General features: G+C 55.2%; 1 protein-coding gene across 6 annotated transcripts in view; it reads left to right on the top strand.

Annotated features, from left to right (window-relative positions):
• Positions 1-3344: 3344 nt before the first annotated feature.
• Positions 3345-20309, top strand: part of ARHGEF2 (Rho/Rac guanine nucleotide exchange factor 2) — a 52215-nt gene continuing 35250 nt past the window's right edge. For 4 of the 6 annotated variants that reach the window (XR_016210573.1, XM_017345801.4, XM_017345803.4 and 1 more), the window contains exons 1-3: positions 3345-3483; positions 11647-11939; positions 13270-13387. Coding sequence is in view for 4 of the 6 variants with exons in the window: in XM_017345801.4 (XP_017201290.1) it covers positions 11668-11939; positions 13270-13387 (390 nt within the window). In the remaining 2 variants the exon portion in view is untranslated. Of the gene's footprint in view, positions 3484-10821; positions 10910-11646; positions 11940-12647; positions 12767-13269; positions 13388-20309 lie in introns of those variants that run through there. The other 2 variants (XM_070077567.1, XM_051858569.3) reach the window with 2 other exon arrangements.

A 20309-nucleotide genomic window follows, 5' to 3' on the forward strand; every position in this document is an offset into this window, starting at 1 on the left:
GGCTCCGGCCTGCCACCACATATTCTACTACCCCGCCTTGTCCATCAGCTGCCCCGAACAGCTAGAAAAGATCGGGTGGAGCAGGGCGGCCCGCAGGGGAGCAGCTGCTCTCAGGCCCTGCGAGCCATTCTACTCTATTGATTGATTTTTTTTTTTTTTTTTTGAAAGGCAGACAGGGATCCTCCATCAGCTGGTTCACTTCCCAAATGCCCACAGGAACTCAATTTGGGTCTCCCACACCGCAGGGACCTAAGTACTTTGTCCATCACCACTGCTTTCCAGGGAAGCAGGAAGCCAGAATGGGAGGTGGAGCCGGGACCTGAACCAGGGACGCAAGCATCCCGTGCCAGCGGCCTGCTCGTACAGACTTCCCTTGACAAGCTAGCGCTCAGGCGTGACGCTGGCCCTGTCGCTGTTTGAGAACTCACTTTCCTCCTCTCAGGCTTGAGTTTATTCTCGGTCCCCGTGGCTCGAGCTCAGCCCAGGCAGAGGGGCCTGGGCGTCCAGGTTGGGCCCTAGAAAGACAGAGGCTTTTGCTGCAGCAGCAGTGGGGAGAAGCCGCTGTGAGCCGGCCCTGTCCGACCCAGGAATGCCGTGGTCCGGCCACAGCCTCCCGGCGGGAGGGAGACCCAACAAATGCCCGCTTTGTTCCTGCCACCGGGTTTCCCAGTTCAGACTCTGCTCCCCCAGCTCCCCTGCCCAACCGGTTTAACCTTTCCTTAGCCCAGCAGCGGGAGCCTCTGGGCCCCGAGACGATGAAAAGGACATGGAGACAACGGGAGGCTCCCGATGGAGTCGCCCTCCGCCAACTCACATCCCTCTTCCAGGGGCTGCAGCTTGGACGCCTCGGGACTGGCCAGGTCAGAGGGTGAGGAGGCGCATGTGCCCAGGAGAGTGGGGGCGGAAGGGTAGCGGGTGGAGAACAGGTGCAGGGAAGAGAAGAGAAGCCCGTAGGACCCGTTCACCTTGCCTCGGACTGTGGGATGTTAGTCTCGGGGCAGGAACACACCACGGTGCATCCGTGCAGGCTCCCCCGGAAATGTGACTCAGTGAACCCGAGGGAGTGGGGGTTCTGGCGTGGACAACAGGCTCCAAGTCCCAGTTCTGGAAGCTGACTGGTTTCTTCCTCCGTCTGAACCTGGGAGGGGCTCCTCCCCCGGAGGCCGGGGGGTCTTTACTGCACCCTTCTCTGCGGGACTCCGCTCCCTGCATCCTGGCCCCTGTTGAGGGGGAAGGATACCAGGAGGGGAGCCCAAGTGAGAAGAGCAGCATTGTGGAGGCAGTTCAAGAGAAAACCAGTTACTTCATCTCTCTGATCGGCATCCTTGGAGGCCGGGGTGGAATTCGAACCCCCCTTAAGTGCTGGTGGTGGAGAATATAAGAGCCTCTAAAATCTATAGACAGACAGGCTGCGCTGGAATCATTGGCTTCAGGATTGCACCCTGTTGACTTCTTGTAATTTAATAGGAGGAGTGGCACAGTCTCCCTGCGCATTTAAGTAGAAAGGCCCCTGGGGAGGCAGGGACCCTGGTCGCTGCTTGTGTGCAGATCTGTGAGGGGACAGGGAACGTCAGCCTGAGCCTGCTTCCTTTCCGGAGATTAAGGGCCCAAAGCCCAAACAGACTCCGCCCTGAAAGGCAACACAGATAGGAACCCAGCTGCCAGCAGGTGCCAGATGCCCTCCCACACCCTGGAGACCAGCCCTTGGGCCCTTCAGCTGGAATCGGCTCACACACGTGGGTGCACACGCACACACACACGCACACCCCATTACCACCACCACCACCACCACCCCCAGTACCAGGAGGAACCTGGTGCCTGGTTTCTGATCCCTTTACATACTAGGTTTTGGAACTCCACCTGAAGAAAGTAAACAGGACTCCACTAAAGGGAGCCGGGGGCAAGTCAGTGAAATTCAGCAAGGCTAAAACTCATGAGAGAGCAGCTCAGGGTGGCACTGGCCATGGGGGCCGGGGGGCCGGGTACAGCCCCAAGTCAACCAGTTGCACGGGCTGGGACCGCAGATAAATGACTCCCACTTGGAGAGCCTGGCCCGTGGTGAGCTTGTTTCACTGGAGGATTTCAGAGTCCCCGGCCCCCGGCCCCCGCCCCCGCCCTGCCCCACTTGCCCCGCCCCAGCAGGGTGGGCAGGCGTCTCCCTGTGTTCTTAGGAAGTGAGAAGCATGGGCCCGGCCAGCTAGGAAAGGCTACGCACGGTGGTCGCGCACCTGGCGGCAGCTGCCCTCTTCCTCTCACCTGGAATGCGAATTGGAGAGCAATGATCCACCGAGGATCACCTAGTTTAATCTCGTGTAACCGAGCCGAGGGACAGGGCAGAATGGTTTCTTCGAGCTAACCCCACAAGCTGCAGCCTGTGTATTCAATGCCGGCTACCATGGGCTGGCATTCCTGCGCCACCATCTACATGAGCTTACATGAGACCCGGGCTCTAACAGAGGTGGGAAGGAGACTAACTCTTCCAAGGCCCCGTAACCCGTGAGTCGGCAGAGCCAGCCAGGACCTGCCAGCTCCAGCGCGCACCTTCCACTACATCACTGGCCGGCAGAGGAGGGCTCCTGTTACCAGTTACCTCGCCCCGCTGGCTGTCCTCTGCCTGGGGGGAGCAGGGAGGGTGAGTCAGCGCCCCCACCCTGGGGAGCTGCTATCAGGGAAGTGGGGGGAGGCAGTTGGTCAAATACCCTGCAGGCCGACCGACCGTATCCACAACAAGCCGTGCGGAGTTGCTTGGTCACTCCAGTTCCTGTAGGCGAGGCCAGGCCTGGTCAGCTGTAGCTGCCCTCAGTGGCTCCTCCCTGAACTTTCATCACACGGAAAAAAAAAAAAAATCTTTCCTCCTGTCCTGCTGGAACCTGCCTCTTAAAGGGACCAACAAGCAGCTTTGAAGCTGAATTTGAGAGCGGGTAAAGGACTTTGCTGACCCCACGAGGACCTGGCCAGTTAGCCTTCCATCCCCGGACTCTCCCCAAGAGGCCTCCTCCCTGCCCCAGCTTCTCCCTGGTCCCTGCTGCAGGGAAGGGGCAAGTGCCCTGGGATGTCAGCTTCCCACATTCCCTGCCCTCAGGATGACCCCACTTTGGCTTCCTGCACCTGTTTCCCTGGGACGAGCCTCCCAGAGCCTGTGGCCATCCTTTGTTCGGGGCCTGCTGAGGCTGGAGCGCTGGCACTGAAGGGGTTAAAGGCCCGTGCACAGCACTGTCCAGGGTGTTTGAAGTAGGGCGGGGAAGGGAAGGGCTAGCGGAGCTGAAGAGGCCACTGGTCTGCGCTGGAATGAGTGCCCTGTCTCCCATGCAAACTCCTGGACCATGAGCAGCTCCCTTCACAGGACCAAGAAAGAGGCCCCCCCATCAAGGTGCTGGACTGGAATCTTAAAGGGACCACTGGAAACAGGACTTGTCCCTGTAGTGAGGTCCCCACCTGAGGGCAGGAACAGGTGCCCCATCTTCGGGACTTCTCCCGGGTCCGGTGAGTTGCCTTCCTCTCTGTGCCGGGTCTTCCCCGGGAGCAGGTGTCTTCAGGAGCCCCTCTTCTCCACTCAGCCTGCTGCTCCCAGCTGCCTTGTTTGCTTAGGGTGTGTGTGTGTGTGTGTACACACTGTGTAAATAGGGAACCACAGCCATGGCCAGTGGTTAATTAACACAGCTTGTTTGGCAAATGATGCTAAACCCTTTATACACATTCATTCTTTATCCTCATAATCCTATGGGGTTGACATACCAGAATCCTTATAGTAAATGTATGGCTTAGAGAAGTTAAATAACTAACTGTGTCAGTTAAAAGTTGTAGGCCTGGGGTTCAGATTCAAGTTCATGGCATAGCAAAGTCCATTATGTTCTTTTTGGTCTTGTTTTCCCACACAGGAGGTGTAGACACTAAGGATGTCTCTGGAATCTTGAAAGCCTGACATCCTAATTCTCCCAGGGCTTCCTTCCTCTTATCCTGTCGTGGGTTCCTTTGATCCCTGGGGGCTAACTGGGGAATATAAAGAGCCACCAGCTCACACCTGAGAGCTAGGGCCTTCCAGATTGTCATCCACCAGACTGGGGGTTCTCTGCTCCGCCCACTGCCTTGCTATTTTCTGGGAGCTAACAGGTTAATGCTTGGGCTAAGGTGGCCAAAGTCTTCTCAGGTGTGTCCCTTGAACCTCAGGCCCTCTTGCCCCACCCTCTGGCACAGCAGCCAGAACTCATGCCAAGAAACCGGCAGGAGGTTCGAGAGGAGTGGTTGGCCCGGCCCTCCTTCTTCCCTGTCCCCCATGTAGTACGGGCTGGGCTGGTCCCGAGCCCCGGTACAATCGGCAGACAGCTACAGGTCCTGCTGAAAGGAACAGGACAGAGTCCCTGGGTTTAGTTTAATAACCAAAACAAAGCAAAACAAAACAAAAAGCAGGTAATCAGACTTGGAAGCCCAAGGCAACAAAAATTCCTGGCTGACGTGTGAGGCCGGTTGATTTTATCATCGAGGTGGGGGTGATTTAGGGTGGATGTTTGAGATGCCTGATTGCTGACTTCCTAGACAGGGTGTGGTTGGGTTAGGGGGCTGGAGATGCTGACTGCCTGTCCCATGTGGAACACCCAGAATTGAGAACTGATAGTAAACTTGGTAGCTGCCCTGGGAGCAGGTGGATGGCTTTCAACCCAGAAGCTGATGTGGGAAGCGGCTTTCGCCTGCACTGGCCCCTGCCTGGATTTGCATGTAGAACCTCTGGTTCCTCTTTCTTCTGCCTCATACTTGGGAGATGCTGAAGTGATGTTTGCTGAATGAATGGGTCCCAGAGGGGAGCCTTTGCCTTCTTGTCATAGACCTGCATGTCAGAGAAGAGAATGGGTTCCAGGACCCCGGCGTTCCAGCTGGCGGGGGTGGGGGTGGGGGTGGCGGGAGGTGGCAGAAGCTCAGGCGCTGCTGCCGTGCACGGAGCTGTCCTGTGAGCAGGAGCGTGCAGGCACGGGGCCCCCAAGGGCCTTCTTTGCTGAGGCCAAGAGAAGCTCAGTGTTAGCTCTCTTCGGATTAATGGTTCACTTCCCAGGGGAGAAGCTACGGGAGGTTAAACGTTGAACCATCAAAGGCTTTCCTGTGACCCTGTGCTACCAGGGCCAGGAGCCCCGGAGGAGAAGCCAGCACACACGTCAGCTGGCCTCGGCCTTGCGGCCCGGGCTTATGGGTCTTCTCCATTGTTGCCCACCCTCAGGAGGTTTAGGATCCAGCACAGGACACGGGACACGGGGTGGACACGAGACACAGTTGCAGGAAGCCCCTCAGGCTGCTAAGGAGCCGGCAGTGTTGCCGCGGGGCCAGCCCGCTGTTTGGTTGCTATCTGCAGTTCCTAGCCTCAGTAGTTGCTGGCAGCAAACATAACCGAGGGCCCTGCCTGCCCCATACCTCCTTCAGATTTCTAAGACAACAGAGGGAGTAGAATGGACAAATTTAACTTCTTTGGAACCTCCATCTAATTTCTTTTGGAAGCTGCTTCCTTTTTTTTTTTTTTTTTTTTTTAAGATTTACTTATTTGAAAGAGTTACACAGAGAGAGATGGAGAGGAGAGACACACAGAGAGTTTCCATCTTCTGGTTTATTCACCAGATGTCCACTATGGCCAGGGCTAGGCCAGGGCAAAGCTGGGAGCCAGGAACTCAATCCAGGTCTCCTGCGGGTGGCAGGGACTCAATCACTTGAGCCATTGTGTGCCGCCTTCCAAGACGTGCAGAAGTGGGAGCCAGGGATCGGGAGCGGAGCTGGCACTCTGACAGGGGCTATGGACAGCCTGAGCACTAGGCCACATGCCCACTCCTGCTGGGGCTTCCATGTGCCCGCCTCCCCGACACTGGCTGCAGAATGCTGTTGGGAACGCAAGGCTTGATGTCTCTCTCCTCCCCACTGAGATTTGGAGACCCAGTGGCTCTAGACCAGGAGCCTGCCAACTTTTTTGGTAAAGACCCAGATAATAAATATCTTGGGCTTTGCAGGCCATACGGTCCCTGTCGCGACTACCAGCTTTGCTGCTAAGGCAAAAACAGCCCAAGACAATATGTAAATGAATGAGTAAGGCTTTGTTCCAAAAAAACCCTTTATTTATAGACACAAAGTTTTTTAATTTTTTAAAAAAGATTTTATTTATTTGAGAAACAGAGTTATAGACAGAGAGAGGGAGAGAGAGAGAGGTCTTCTATCTGCTGGCTCCCTCCCCAAAAGGCCACAATAGCCAGAGTTGCATCAATCCAAGGCCAGGAGCCTGGAGCTTCTTCTGGGTCTCCCACATTGGTCCAGAGGCTCGAGCACTTGGGCTATCTTCCACTGCTTTCCCAGGCACATTAGCAGAGAGCTGGATCAGAAGTGGAACAGCCGGGACTTGAACCAGCGCCCATATAGAATGCCGGCACTGCAGGCGGCGGCTTAACCCACCACGCTGCAGCGCTGGCCCTAGACACAAAGTTTGATCTCATCTAATTTTCTGTGTTGTAAAGTATGATTTTTTTTCCCCAACCAGTTAAAAGAGATGGCAGGAAAGATGTGCCCCGCGGGTCATAGCGTCTGTGAACCCTGCTCTAAGTTACCAGAGACTGTTCTGTCCCCTCCTTTCTCTCCGCAGAGGACAGCTGCTTCTTGCTCTGGGTACTCACTCATGATGACCGGTCTCCACCACAGTTGTGTCTGTCTTGGCCTGTGGGTTACTTATTCTCACTCTCAAAATAAGGAGCCGGTGCTGGGGCACAGCAGGTTAAGCTGCTGCCTGCAGTGCCGGCATCCCACATAGGTGCCCATTTGAGTCCCAGCTGCTCCACGTCCAATCCAGCTCCCTGCTAATGCGCCTGGGAAAGCAGTAGACGATGAGCCTAGTGCTTGGGCCCCTGAACCCACGTGGGAGACTCAAACGAGCCTCCTGGCTCCTGGCTTCAGCCTAGCTCAGCCCACGCTGTTGTGGCCATTTGGGGAGTGAACCAGCAGATGGAGGATCGATCTCTCTCTCTCTCTCTCTCTCTCTCTCTCTCTCTCTCCCTCCCCTCCTCTCTCTGTAACTCTGCCTTTCAAACAAACAAACAAATCAATCTTTAAAAACAACAACAACAAAGAGATGAGATTTAGCAAGGTGGCCTCAACCCCCTGCCAGAGATCTTCCCTCCTCCATCTCCTGACATCCCAGCTGGGGCCCCCACGGAGCGGTCTCCCCCTCCTTCCCTCCCACCAGTCTCTCCCTTGCCTTCCTCCCATCTTCCCCTGGCTCCCAAGCCGCAGGAAACCCTGGGAGGGTGCGGCCCGGGCTGGGTCTCACAAGCAGCTTTATTTAGCTCCTGAATGAGATCACATTTAATGTCACATCACTGCTTCCGCTGCTGAGAGATAGGAGGTTCCGAAATAGGTGTGGGACCAGATGCTCCCTGGAGATGGGGCTGGGGGTGGGGAAGGGGCTCTAGGAAGTCCCTTACTTGTCTTCCTGCTCTGTGTCCCATGGTTTCCCACCGTTACCGAGACCAGCAGTGTCTCGGGTCCCCTCCTCCAAGAGCTTAACCTTCGCCAAATGCACTGGTCAGCGGTACTTTCTTAGGCCTTCTACTGAGTCTTAGGAGAGCAACACAGGCTGGAGCAGCGGCTCACTAGGCTAATCCTCCGCCTTGCGGTGCCGGCACACCGGGTTCTAGCCCTGGTCGGGGTGCCGGATTCTGTCCCGGTCGCTCCTCTTCCAGGCCAGCTCTCTGCTATGGCCTGGGAGTGCAGTGGAGGATGGCCCAGGTGCTTGGGCCCTGCACCCCATGGGAGACCAGGAGAAGTACCTGGCTCCTGGCTTCGGATCAGCGCGGTGCGCCGGCTGCAGCAGCCACTGGGGGGGTGAACCAACGGAAAAGGAAGACCTTTTTCTCTCTCTGTCTCTCACTGTCCACTCTGCCTGTCAAAAAAAAAAAAAAAAAAAAAAAAAAGGCCAGCGCCGCGGCTCACTAGGCTAATCCTCCGCCTTGCGGCGCCGGCACACCAGGTTCTAGTCCCGGTCGGGGTGCCGGATTCTGTCCTGGTTGCCCCTCTTCCAGGCCAGCTCTCTGCTGTGGCCAGGGAGTGCAGTGGAGGATGGCCCAGGTGCTTGGGCCCTGCACCCCAGGGGAGACCAGGAAAAGTACCTGGCTCCTGGCTCCTGCCATCAGATCAGCGCGGTGCGCCAGCCGCGGCGGCCATTGGAGGGTGAACCAACGGCAAAGGAAGACCTTTCTCTCTGCCTCTCTCTCTCACTGTCCACTCTGCCTGTCAAAAAAAAAAAAAAAAAAAAGAGCAACACAGGATTTTAACACCGGGAGACACCCATTATTCAAAACTCGGAGACTGTAATTCCTTTAAGGTGGTGCAGGGCTTTGAAGCGCGTCGTATCTGCGAGCTCCGCCACCTTCAAAAGCCACATGACCTTGGGATGTTGCCCAACCTTCTTAAGCCTCAGCTTTGCCTGTGAAATCACAGGAATGATAACGCCTCCCTGGTGAGGATGTGGATGGACTTGCTGATAACTGATAACGTGTGCAATGCAAGTAGCCTTGCACTTGGCGCTCAGCAAACACTATTAGTATTGTTATTGTGGGCACATCGAGAGAGAGAAAAGGGCCCCAGATAGAAGCAGAAATAGGCATTACATGCAGGGCCTTCAAAAAATTCATGGAAAATTCATATTATTAAAAAAGTGCATGCGTTTCAAAATGCACCAACTTATTTTTAATTCCATTTCCATGAACTTTTTATTTTAAAGATTTTACTTACTTATTTGAGAGGTGGAGTTACAGACAGTGAGAGGGAGAGACAGAGAGAAAGGTCTTCCTTCCGTTGGTTCACTCCCCAAATGGCCACAACTGCTGGAGCTATGCCGATCTGAAGCCAGGAGCCAGGAGCCTCTTCCGGTCTCCCACATGGGTGCAGGGGCCCAAGGACCTGGGCCATCTTCTACTGCTATCCCAGACCACAGCAGAGAGCTGGATTGGAAGAGAAGCAGACAGGGCTAGAACCGGCGCCCATGTGGGATGCCAGCGCCACAGGCGGAGGATTGTGCCACAGCACCAGCACCTCCATGAACTTTTTAAAAACATTTTTATTGGCCAGCGCCGTGGCTCACTAGGCTAATCCTCCGCCTAGTGGCGCCGGCACACTGGGTTCTAGTCCCGGTTGGGGCGCCAGATTCTGTCCCGGTTGCCCCTCTTCCAGGCCAGCCCTCTGCTGTGGCCCGGGAGTGCAGTGGAGGATGGCCCAGGTGCTTGGGCCCTGCACCCCATGGGAGACCAGGAAAAGCACCTGGCTCCTGGCTCCTGGCTCCTGCCATTGGATCAGCGCGGTGCGCCGGCCGCAGCGCGCCGGCCGCGGTGGCCATTGGAGGGTGAACCAACGGCAAAGGAAGACCTTTCTCTCTGTCTCTCTCTCTCACTGTCCACTCTGCCTGTCAAAAAAATTTTTTTATTTATTTATTTTTTTAAAAAGATGTATTTATTTGAATGACAGAGTTACAGAGAGAAAACAACAAAAACAAAAAAAGAGGAAAAAATAAAAGAAATTAAAAAAAAAAAAAGAGTTACAGATAGAGAAGGAGAGACAGAGAGAGATCTTCCTTCTGCTGGTTCACTCCCCAAATGGCCACAATGGCCAGGGCTCGACCAGCCTGAAGCCAGGAGCCAGGAGTTTTTTTCAGGTCTCCCATGTGGGTAGCAGGGGCCCAGGTACTTGGGCCATCCTCTGCTGCTTTCCCAGGCGCATTAGCAGGGAGCTGGATCGGAAGCAGAGCAGCCGGGACTAGAACTGGTGTCCATTTGGGATGCTGCATCACAGGCAATGGCTTAACCCGTGCTGGACCACCGCACCAGCCCCATAAGCCTTATCTTTTGAAGGAAAGAGTGTGAAGTGTTGGCATTACTGCATGTGGAACAGAGGTCAGAAAACAGGACGACGCTGAGTCGTCTTTACAGCGGGTGGAGCCGGTGAGTGGGATGACAGTGACGCAGGGAAAAGGCTGACCTTAGAGAGGAGCCCAGACTCCAGCTGGTCCTGCTGGATGGCCGAAGAGGGGCAGGAGACAGCACGGTGTGCAGGTCAGCGGTGGCGCTCGCCCTTCTTCCTGAGGCAGGGGCAGGAGGCACCGAGAAGCACCCGGCGTGCCCGAGTCCATCCTGCAGCACCGCAGGGGCCTTTCTGCTTCTCGGTGCTCCCAGGACACCAGAGCACGCGACACCCTGCCAGTGCCCCTGGGTCGCTGTCGTGTCCAGTGAGCATCTGCAGGTCCTGCTCTTCCCCTCCCCTGCCCCTCCCAGAGGATCTCCCCTGGGGGCTGGCCAAGGGGTTCCCTCTGCACCGCTCCCAGGAAGATGGGCATGGGTGGGCACAGGGCCTGGGCCAGTTTCCCAGGCCTCTCCTTTTGTCACCTCCGGTCCACCCCGAGGGCAGCGGCATGTGCCATCCTCAGGGGCCTGAGCGCCTCTCTCCCTTCCTCCCCACAGTCGCCCGAGGATGCCCAAGTACTCTCTCCCAGCAGCTCCAGATGGGGTGGGGCCAGGGGCCAGCGTGCGCTGAGAGGGGAAAGTAGGTGGAAGGGACAAGTCTCTGACAACCTGCACTTCCCGGCCGACGTGGGGAAAGCCTGGGAGGAGCAGACTGATTCATAGCTTCCTGGTCCTCCTGGGCACTCCTTACACTTTAGTAGCTGGGAGTGGTAGGGGAGACAGGGAGCCTGGTACCCTCATCCCGGCAGCCCCGGGCTGGAGAGCCTCGGCCCCCGGGGGTGGATGGGGGCCAGTGCCCAGAGGCGCACAGCAAATGCCACTTCCCTTCCTGCCTTTGCACCATCCAGGTGCTCCTGGCTCTTGCTGCTGCTTGCTGGAGTGGGCTTATCATTTGCAACTTCAACAGCCCCTGAGAGTTCTTAACGCTGAGATACACCGAGGTGAGCCCCGATGCCAACCAAACCGGGAGTGGAGTGCTGGCGGCAGTGAGGGCTGGGCCCCCCGGGGAGGGGGTGGGGCGATGGGGCTGATGCTTGGAGTCCTGCTCTCTGTGACATGGACATATGTCACACAGCTTTCCTGACTTCCCACAGGACCAGAGCTTACAAGGAAGAAATCATAACACCCTCTCCCTTCCTCCTCCCGAATCAGCCTAGAATCTTCCCCTTGGCCAAATCCGCGCCCTCCAGGCTGCTCTCCAAGACTGCCTGCCTCTTTCCACTTCCTTTCACAGTCTCTGCTGGCTCCGTGGGCAGCCCAGAGCCCTCTGTGGAGACTTCCACAGCACTCGGCATGCTGCAGCCAGGTCATCACTTTTCCCTGTGTACACACATAAGGATGCATATGGGTGTGTGCATGTGTGTGTGTGTTCACACCCATGTGCTCATACCCTAGACTGAACTCACTAAGGCCTGGAACAACACCTGCTGCCCTTGGCTTGCCTTGTTGCCACCAAGGTGCTTGTTCTGTTTGATCTAGGAAGGAGCCTGGACTGGGAGCCAGAAGACCCAGGGTCTAGATCTTTCTGGCCCTGAGCCAGCCCTGCTCCAATTCCGTGTCTCAGTGAAGTGAGGGGTGACGCAGGCGCTCCAGGGCCTGCCTGCCTGTGACATCCTGCTGGTTCCGAGCGCCCAGCGTTCCAGAACTCTGCTCACCATCACCTTTGTTCTCGGCACAGGCCGGCCTGAGCGTGCCTCCCATGAACAGAGCCGTCCCAGAAGTGTTCCTCGCAGATGGAGACGTGGGGCCCCAGGGCCACACTCGCCGCTCTCTGTCCGCAGTGGAATCCAGAGAGCAGCTGGAGGAAGAGGAGGAGGAAGAGGAAGAGGGCAAGGGAGGAAAGGAGCCGGAGACGAGGAATGTCTTCCATGAAGTGCCCCTCCGGCGGTCGGGGGCTTTCCGGGCCGATAGCCGTGGCTACGACCCCTTCAAAAGGCACAGCTGGGGGCCTGGCCAGGACCCACTGAGCAGGTAAGCCGCAGGGTCCCCTCTGTCCCTCCTTCCCTCAAGCCTAGGAAGTAATATTCCGGTGTCCTTGGCACCCCAACTATCTCCCTAGAGAGACGACCATCTTTTTAAGATCTATTTTATGTGTTTGAAAGAGAGAGTTAGTGAGAGGGGGAAAAAGGGGGAGAGAGAGATCCTCTATGCACTGGTTAACTCCCCAAATGGCCACAATGGCCGGGGCAGGGCGGGGCTGAAGCCAGGAGCCTGGAACTCTGTCTGGGTCTCCCACATGGGTGCAGGGGCCCAAGCACTCGGGCCTCTTCCGCTGCTTTCCCAGGCACCTTAGCTGGGAGCTGGATCTGCACCTGCTGCGCCACAATGCTGGGCCCCCAGACAACCATCTCTGAAGCATGACACTAGTTGAGGAGACCTGGAGTCCGTGTCCTTCCAGGCCTCTTGTAGGCCCTTGGGGAGGCTGAGCCCCGCCTTCCAGACAGGTGTCTCCCCGGTGACCCTGGCCCCTCCCTTCGTTCCCGGTCAGATCCCTGCCAGTGTGCTGGGTCCCAGGCTGAGGCAGCCTCCAGTGCTGCAGCCGGGGGGTGGGGAGGACAGCTCTTCCGATACAGAGCTCTGCGCAGGCCAGCACACTTGGGGAGAGGGGCCCATCTCTCCCCCCGCCCCCTGGAAAGTCCCTGACCACTTCCCCAAAGACAGAGGAAGTCAGAAACAACATCCGGGGGTCGGTGTGAAGCGTTGGGTGTGAGTGGTCCCCACAGAGGCCTGCTAGCCATGGAAGAGCCCTGTCTGCCCACCTTGACCGGGGTCCCCTGGAACAAGTGCCTTTAGCTCTGGTGAGTGGCCCAGGCTTCTAGCTCCTGGGCAGGGCTGGAGGAGGATGGCGGGGAGAGGGTACTCAGTGCCTGCAGAGATGCCCTGGGTACCCCTTATGTGGTGCCAGCTGAGCCTTGGGTTTTTAAGGTGCTATCCATCTAGCCTTGGGAAGAGGGCGACAGGGGCTCTGAATGCACTGTTCAGCTGGGTAGGGCAAAGGTGAGCATCAGAAACCAGGCAAGGAATGAAAACACAGCTTGTCCCTCACCTCCCCATCCACACCGGCTTTCTTCTGGACTGCTGTACTGTCATTTGACCAGCAGGGGGCACCCTTGTCTGCAGCCAGCTCTGCAGCTCTTGCCAAGGCCTCAGGCGCCAGTTTGGGTCTGGGCTGTGCCTCGCCTGCCGACAGGAAGGGCTGGGCTGGGGGCAAGCGGCAGGGCTGGGCCGAGGCGGTGTTCCTCCCTGGTGCCCGTCACTGGCTGCTGGATACACAGGGCAGCGGTGGCAATGTGTGTTTCAGGAGGCGACTGCAGGCGTCGGGATGCCCAGGCCCCCAGGAGACCCCCTTACTGCAGAGCCAAGAGGATCTGGACGTCTTTCAGGGACTGCAGCACCAGGGTGGCCAGCCCTCCCGCCCGGTATGGACAGACAGATCCCCACGGAGGCCACCGCCTCACTCCCCTTCTCCTGCCCCGCGCCTGTCCCGCCGCTCTGTGCCTCTTCTGTTCTGCCAGCTGCGGGGTCTCTGTGTGCCCAGGCGTCACTCCGACCCCATCTGACCAGCTCTGAATCTGCCCTGTATGCCCCTCTGTCTGCCCACCCTCCCCACCCCGCGCCCCGGTCTGTAATGTAAGCTCCGTCCCTGTCTCTTGGTATCCAGCCTCTGTCCTTTCTCTAAGACATTCTGTGTCCATGTGGATGTGGGTACCTCTGTTCCTCTCATTAAAAGGCCCCTGTTCCCCTGGTTGGTATAACTGCTTCTTTCTGTGGGGCCCACGCTTCCCAGCTGAACTTAGCATTTGTGGGGTGACACTGGGCATCTGGCACCCTAAAAGACAGCAGTCCTTATCGCTTCTCGACCTTTTGGCTAAGATCAAGTGAAGACAGCAGTCCTCTAACAGTGACCACAGGAGGGCTGCGTGAGAAAGGAGAGAGACTTCCCAGCCTCTGGCTTCCCGGAACAGAACCGGGGAGTGAGGGTCTCAACCCGGATCCAAGGACACGGCGGGCACATGGTGACCCGAGACGCCCCACGGGATCTGCTAGCTGAGGGCCCCTGAGCTCAGGGAGATGCCTCAAGCCCAGGGGCTGGGGGCTGCCTCCCCTCTGCCCATGCTGTAGCTGGCCTGAGCGTCCAACCCCAGCCCCACTGGTGGGGCACCTGTGGCTTGGGAGAGAGAGGCTGAGGAGGGGGCAGAGAGCCTGGGAGGGAAGCGGCAAGAACCCATCTTACCACCACTCCCCCATCCCCCCACCCCCACCCTCACCCCCCCACCCCACCCCCACCGCCTGCCCTCTCCCTCCGCAAATCCGCAGTTTCCCCGGCCCCATTCCAGTGCAGTGTGGAAGAAAGAACAGGACTTTGGAGTCAGGCTGACCCCTAGATCCTTCTTTTACCAGCTGAGCGATTCATGTCATCTTTCTGAACATCAGAATGGTCAAACTAGCTTTCAAAAGTGTGATTGTTAGACGAGGAAAGGGTTGCAGTGCCTGGCGTGGAGGCTGGTGAATCCAGCGAATGGTCCCCCTTCTCCCGGCTTCGCTGTGCCTCACTGCACCTGCGGCTGCCTCCCCCCACCCCGCTGCGATGACACCTCTTCTTCCTTCCCTTTCTTCCCTCCAGCTTTCCCCCTCTTGTTAAGTCTCCCTGCTCTGATCACTCTCCTCACCTATTTTTTAAATTTTTATATATTTATTTATTTGAAACTCAGAGGAGAGAGAGAGAGAGAATTTCCCAACCAAGGGTTCACTCCCCAGATGGAGCCTGAAACTCAGTCTGGGTCTCCCAGAGACCTAAGCACCTGCTGCCTTGGAAGGTGCATGGTTAGCAGGAAGCTGGAGTCAGAAGCAGAGCAGAGCCTCCAACCCAGACATCCTGCAATGGGATGCGGGCATCTCAACCGCTGTGACGAACTCTCGCCCTATCTCCCCCTGATCTCTGAGCCCTCTGCTTGATCTCCTCGCCTGTTTTGTTTTCTCCTTCTTGCTTTCGTAGCAAGCGTGAGTAAGCACTCCAGCAAGGTCCACAGGCCAACAAAACTGAGACTCGTGACGCTGGACCAGGCCCCACAGAGTGACCTGTCCGGAGCCACGTCTGGCGCTAAACTTCATTTTGTTTGGCCGCTTGGGTGCTTCATTTTAAAAGTCTCTGTTGTTCTTCTACGGGACCTGTGCGCTCCCGTTTGCAAGAGTCGCTAATCATCGGCTGTGTTTGCCCCTTGTCTTTTTCATATAATATCTTAACACGAATGCCCAGGGCCTTGCAAACCAAAACCCTAAGGACCACAGAGGACACAGGAGGATCTTAGAGACCCCACGGGGCCTGCTAGCACAGAGGGCGGGCAGCTGGACACCACGGACAGATTTGCATTTATTTATCCACTCCTCCCTTGTCTTATTCCCACTCCTGCCCACCAGCATCCACCGTGGTCTTGAATTTTACCATGCAACCGTTTTAACACAAATATGTCTTCCCGAATAATCTCTCTCTCTTATATTTTTTGTTTTTGAATTTTAAAACGATGATGCCACACTCTACAAAATTTTCTCTAACTTGTATGTTCTTCTGCCATGATTTTTAATTTAATGCGACAAATGGCTATGTTCCATTCATTTGCATTCCATCCTGCTGGTGGGGGATACTTGGAAGGTCTTCACTCTGCTATTCTGAAAGGCGCCCCTGTGAATCACCTGCACACTATCTCTCAGGGCGCATCTGCCAGAATGACCCCGAGGGGAATCTGTGCACTGTGCAAATGTGCAAACATCATTCTAAGGTATCGGCCACTTGTTTCTCAGCGCAGGAGAGCGGGGTCCCCACCCGCTTCCTCCTCTTGAGCAGCTAGCATCCTGGGACTTCTGCAGTTTGCCAGGAGACTGGTTATAAAACTCATTGTGCCCTTAATTTGAATTATCCTCATTACAAGCACAATTGAGCATCTTTTCATAGGTGTATTGGCCATTTGTGCTTCCTGGGCTGTGAAATTTCTGTTCATGTCTTTTGCCCACTTTTCATCAGGTTTTTAGGGTCTTTGTTTTCTTCTCTTTTTTACTATTATTCGTATGTTCTTTTATTTCAGAACTCATGATGTGACTTATTAATTTAATTTTTAAAAGGTTTATTTATTTATTTATTTATTTGAAAGGCAGGACAACAGAAAGAAATGGAGAGAGGGGAGAGAGACAGAGAGAGAGTTCTTCCATCTGCTGGTTCCTTGCCCAGATGGCTGCAACAGCTAGGGATGGACCAGGCCAAAGACAGGAACCAGTAGCTCTGGGTCTCCCAAATGGGTGGCAGGGGCCCAAGTATTTGTACTATTTTCCCCTATCTTTCCAGATGCTTTAGTAGGGAGCCGATCAAAAGTAGAGGTGCCAGGACTGGAAGATAGCTCTCTGTCTCTGACTCTCCCTCCCTTTCTGTAATCCTGCCTTTTTAAAAAACTAATTAATTAATTAATTAATTTTTTTAAGATTTATTTTTGAAAGTCGGAGTTATACAGAGAGAGAGACAGAGAGAGAGAGAGAGAGAGAGAGAGGTCTTCTATCCGCTAGTTCACTCCCCAGTTGGCCGCAACGGCCGGAGCTGTGCTGATCCGAAGCCAGGAACCAGGAGCTTCCTTCAGGTCTTCCCACGGGGGTACAGGGGCCCAAAAACTTGGGCTGTCTTCTGTGGCTTTCCCAGGCCATAGCAGAAAGCTGGATCGGAAGTGGAGCAGCTGGGACTTGAACTGGCGCCCATATGGGATTCCAACACTACAGGCAGTGGCTTTACCTGCTACGCCACAGCACCGGCCCCTAATTTTTTTCTTACTATATATATATATATATATATATATATATACTTATTTATTTATTATTTGAACAGCAGAGCTATAAAGAGGCAGAGTCAGAGAGAGAGAGAGAGAGAGGTCTTACATCTGCTGGTTCATTCCCCAGTTGGCCACAACAGCTGGAGCTAAGCCAATCCGAAGCCAGGAGCCAGGAGCCAGGAGCTTCTGGGACTCCCATGCGGGTGCAGGGGCCCAAGCACTTGGGCCATCTTCTACTGCTTTCCCAGGCCATAGCAGAGAGCTGGACCAGAAGTAGAACAGCCAGGACTTGAACTGGCACCCATATGCCAGCACTGCAGGCGGCGGCTTTACCTGCTATGCCACAGCGCCAGTCCCTGTAACTCTGACTTTTAAGATAGTTTCAGAGAGAGGGAGAGAGAGAGAGAGAGATCTGTCTTCTTGTTCCCCTCCCAAATGGCCACAACGGCCAAAGCTGGACCAGGCCAGAGCCAGGAGCCAGGAGCTTCATTTAGGTCTCCTACATGGGTACAGGACCCAAGCACTTGGGCCATCTTCCACTGCCTTCCCAAGTGCGCCAGCAGGGAGCTAGATTGGAAGTGGAGTAGCCAGGACATGAACTGCCACCCATGTGATATGAGGCAGTGGCTTAACTAGCTAACACACCACAGCACCGCTGCTCCCCGCCCCCGCCCCATGTGACTTTTTTTTTTTTTTAAGATTTATTTTATTTATTTGAAACACAGAGTTACAGAGAGAGAGGTAGAGACAGAGAAAGGTCTTCTGTCTGCTAGTTCACTCCCCAGATGGCCGCAACGGCTGGAGCTGCGCCGATCCAAAGCCAGGAACCAGGAGCTTCTTCCGGGTCTCCCATGTGGGTGCAGGGGCCCAAGGACTTGGGCCGTCTTCTACTGCTTTCCCAGGCCATAGCAGAGAGTGGATTGGAAGAGGAGCAGCCGGGACTAGAACCGGCACCCATATCGGATGCCGGTGCTTCAGGCCAGGGCATTAACCCACTGAGCCACAGCATGGGCACCTCCGTGTGACTTTTTAAAAAGAAGGTTTATTTATTTATTTTCTTGAAAGGCAGAGTGATGGAGAGACAAAGAAAGATATCTTCCATTCCATTTAACTCCTGAATGGCTGCAGCAGCCGAGGCTGGACCAGGCTGAAGCCGGGAGTCAGGAACTCCAGCTGGCTCTTCTGCACAGGTGGCAGTGACCAAGCACTTGAGCCATCATCTGCTGCCTCGCGGGTGCTTTAGCAGGGAGCTGGACCTCAAGCAGGGGTGGACCTCAATTCCAGGCAGTCCAGTATGGGGTGTGGGGTCCCATGTGTCACGACAATTGCTCCCCCCAAAATGTTTTACTTCTCCATTGAATGCTTTCAATAAAGTTTTTTTAAGACTTATTTATTTTTTGTTTGAAAGGCAAAGTTACAGAGAGAGAGATTCCATCTGCTGGCTCACACCCCAAATGGCCACAGTGACAGGAGCCAGGAGCTTCTTCTAAGTCTCCCACGTGGGTGCAGGGACCCAAGCACTGAGGCCATCTTCCACTGCTTTCCCAGACACATTAGCAGGGAGTTGCATCGGAAGTGGAGCAGCCAGGACTCGAACCGCTGCCCGCATGGGATGCTGGTGCCACAGGCAGCGGCTTTACCTGCTATGCCACGAGGCAGGCCTGTTAAGTGTGTGACTCCTCTCAATTTCTGTGCATGTCAGCGCGGAGAGTTAGCTTCTCCCCCACATAGCTGGTTACCCCGTTGTCTCACTGTAGAAGCAGCGTCTTCTCCGCTGATTGCTGTGGAACCTTTGTTGAGAGTCAGTGACTGGGTTTGTGTGATGTCTTTCTGGACTCTTCCACCGCAGTGATCTCTTGACTTGCTTTGATGCCAACATCACAGCGTCTTCCTTCATGTAGCTGTACTGTAAGTCCTTAGACTCTAATCGTGTGGGTCCCCCAGCTTTGGTCTTCAGTGTAAGATGGTCTCGTGGGACAGGCGACAAGCGATGCGGTGCAGTAGGTTAAGCTGCCGCATGTGACACCCACATCCCACCCGGGAGCGCTGGTGCAAGCCAGGCTGGGCTCCCTGTGCGCCAGCTTCCTGCTACTACACCCCGGGAGGAAGTGGATGATGGCTCAAGGACTCGGGCCCCTGCCACTCATGCAGGAGAACCGAATGGAATTCTGAGCTCCTAGCTTTGGCTGGGCATTTGGGGAATGAAGCAGTGGATGCAGGATAACTTTCTCTCTCTCTGCTGCTCTGCCTTTTAAATAAATAAATCTTAAAAAAAAAAAAAAAAAAAAAAAAGGTGGGTGGGAGGTAGGCTTGTGGAGCAGCATGTTAAGCTGCTGCTTGGGGCGCTCACGTCTTCTATCCTGATTCCAGGAGTCCTGAATGCTCTTCTGAGCCGAGCCCTTCCTGCTATTGGCCCAGGTCCTCGGGGGACCCACGTGGCAGAGCCGGATGAGGCTCCTGGCTTCTGGCTTTGGCCTGAGACAGCCCTGGGTGTTTGTGCAGCCGGATTCCCCTGGCAGATGGAAGATTTCTCTCTTCCTGTCACTCTGCTTTTCAAATAAAAATAAATAAATGTTAAAAAAAAAAAGAGAGATAATCTTGACTGTTCTAGCTCTTTGGCATTTTTATGTGACTTTTACTTTTATTCATTTTTAATTTTTATTTATTTGAAAGAGAGAAAGAGGCAGAACCTTCATCTGTTGATTCTCCCCCCAAAATGGCCTCAACGGAGCCTGGAGGAGCCTGGAACTCCATCCTGGTCTTCCACATGTGTGCAGGGGCCTAAGTATTTGGGCCATTTTCCGCTGGCTCCCCAGGCGCGTTAGCTTGGAGCTGGATGGGAAGTGGAGCAGCCAGTGCCCACTCTCCACGCAGCTCCCTATTAACGGCCTGCTAATGGCGCTTGGCTTCAGCCTGGCTCAGCCCTGACCCTTACAGCCACCTGGGGAGTGAGCCAGCAGATGGAAAATCTTTCTCTCTCTCTCTCTCTCTCTCTCTCTCTCTCTCTGTCTCTCTCTCTGTCTCTTCCTCCCTCTCTGTAACTCGGACTTTCAAATAAATAAATCTTAAAAAAAAAAAAAAAAAAAAAAGTGGAGCAGCCAGGACACACACTGACCAATCTTTATTAGATTCACTTCTAGGTTACTTAGAGTTTTGATTGCTAGTATAACTTTCTTATTTTTTAAGATGTGTGGCCGGCGCCGTGGCTCACTAGGCTAATTCTCCACCTAGCGGCGCTGGCACACCGGGTTCTAGTCCCGGTCGGGGCGCCGGATTCTGTCCCGGTTGCTCCTCTTCCAGGCCAGCTCTCTGCTGTGGCCAGGGAGTGCAGTGGAGGATGGCCCGAGTGCTTGGGCCCTGCACCCCATGGGAGACCAGGAGAAGCACCTGGCTCCTGCCATCGGATCAGCGCGGTGCACTGGCTGCAGCACGCCAGCCGCGGCGGCCATTGGAGGGTGAACCAACGGGAAAGGAAGACCTTTCTCTCTGTCTTTCTCTCTCACTGTCCACTCTGCTGGTCAAAAAAAAAAAT

Source organism: Oryctolagus cuniculus, chromosome 7, assembly GCF_051225735.1.
Source record: "Oryctolagus cuniculus isolate XC-2025 breed Fujian yellow rabbit chromosome 7, ASM5122573v1, whole genome shotgun sequence".
Classification (NCBI taxonomy): Eukaryota; Metazoa; Chordata; class Mammalia; order Lagomorpha; family Leporidae; genus Oryctolagus; species Oryctolagus cuniculus.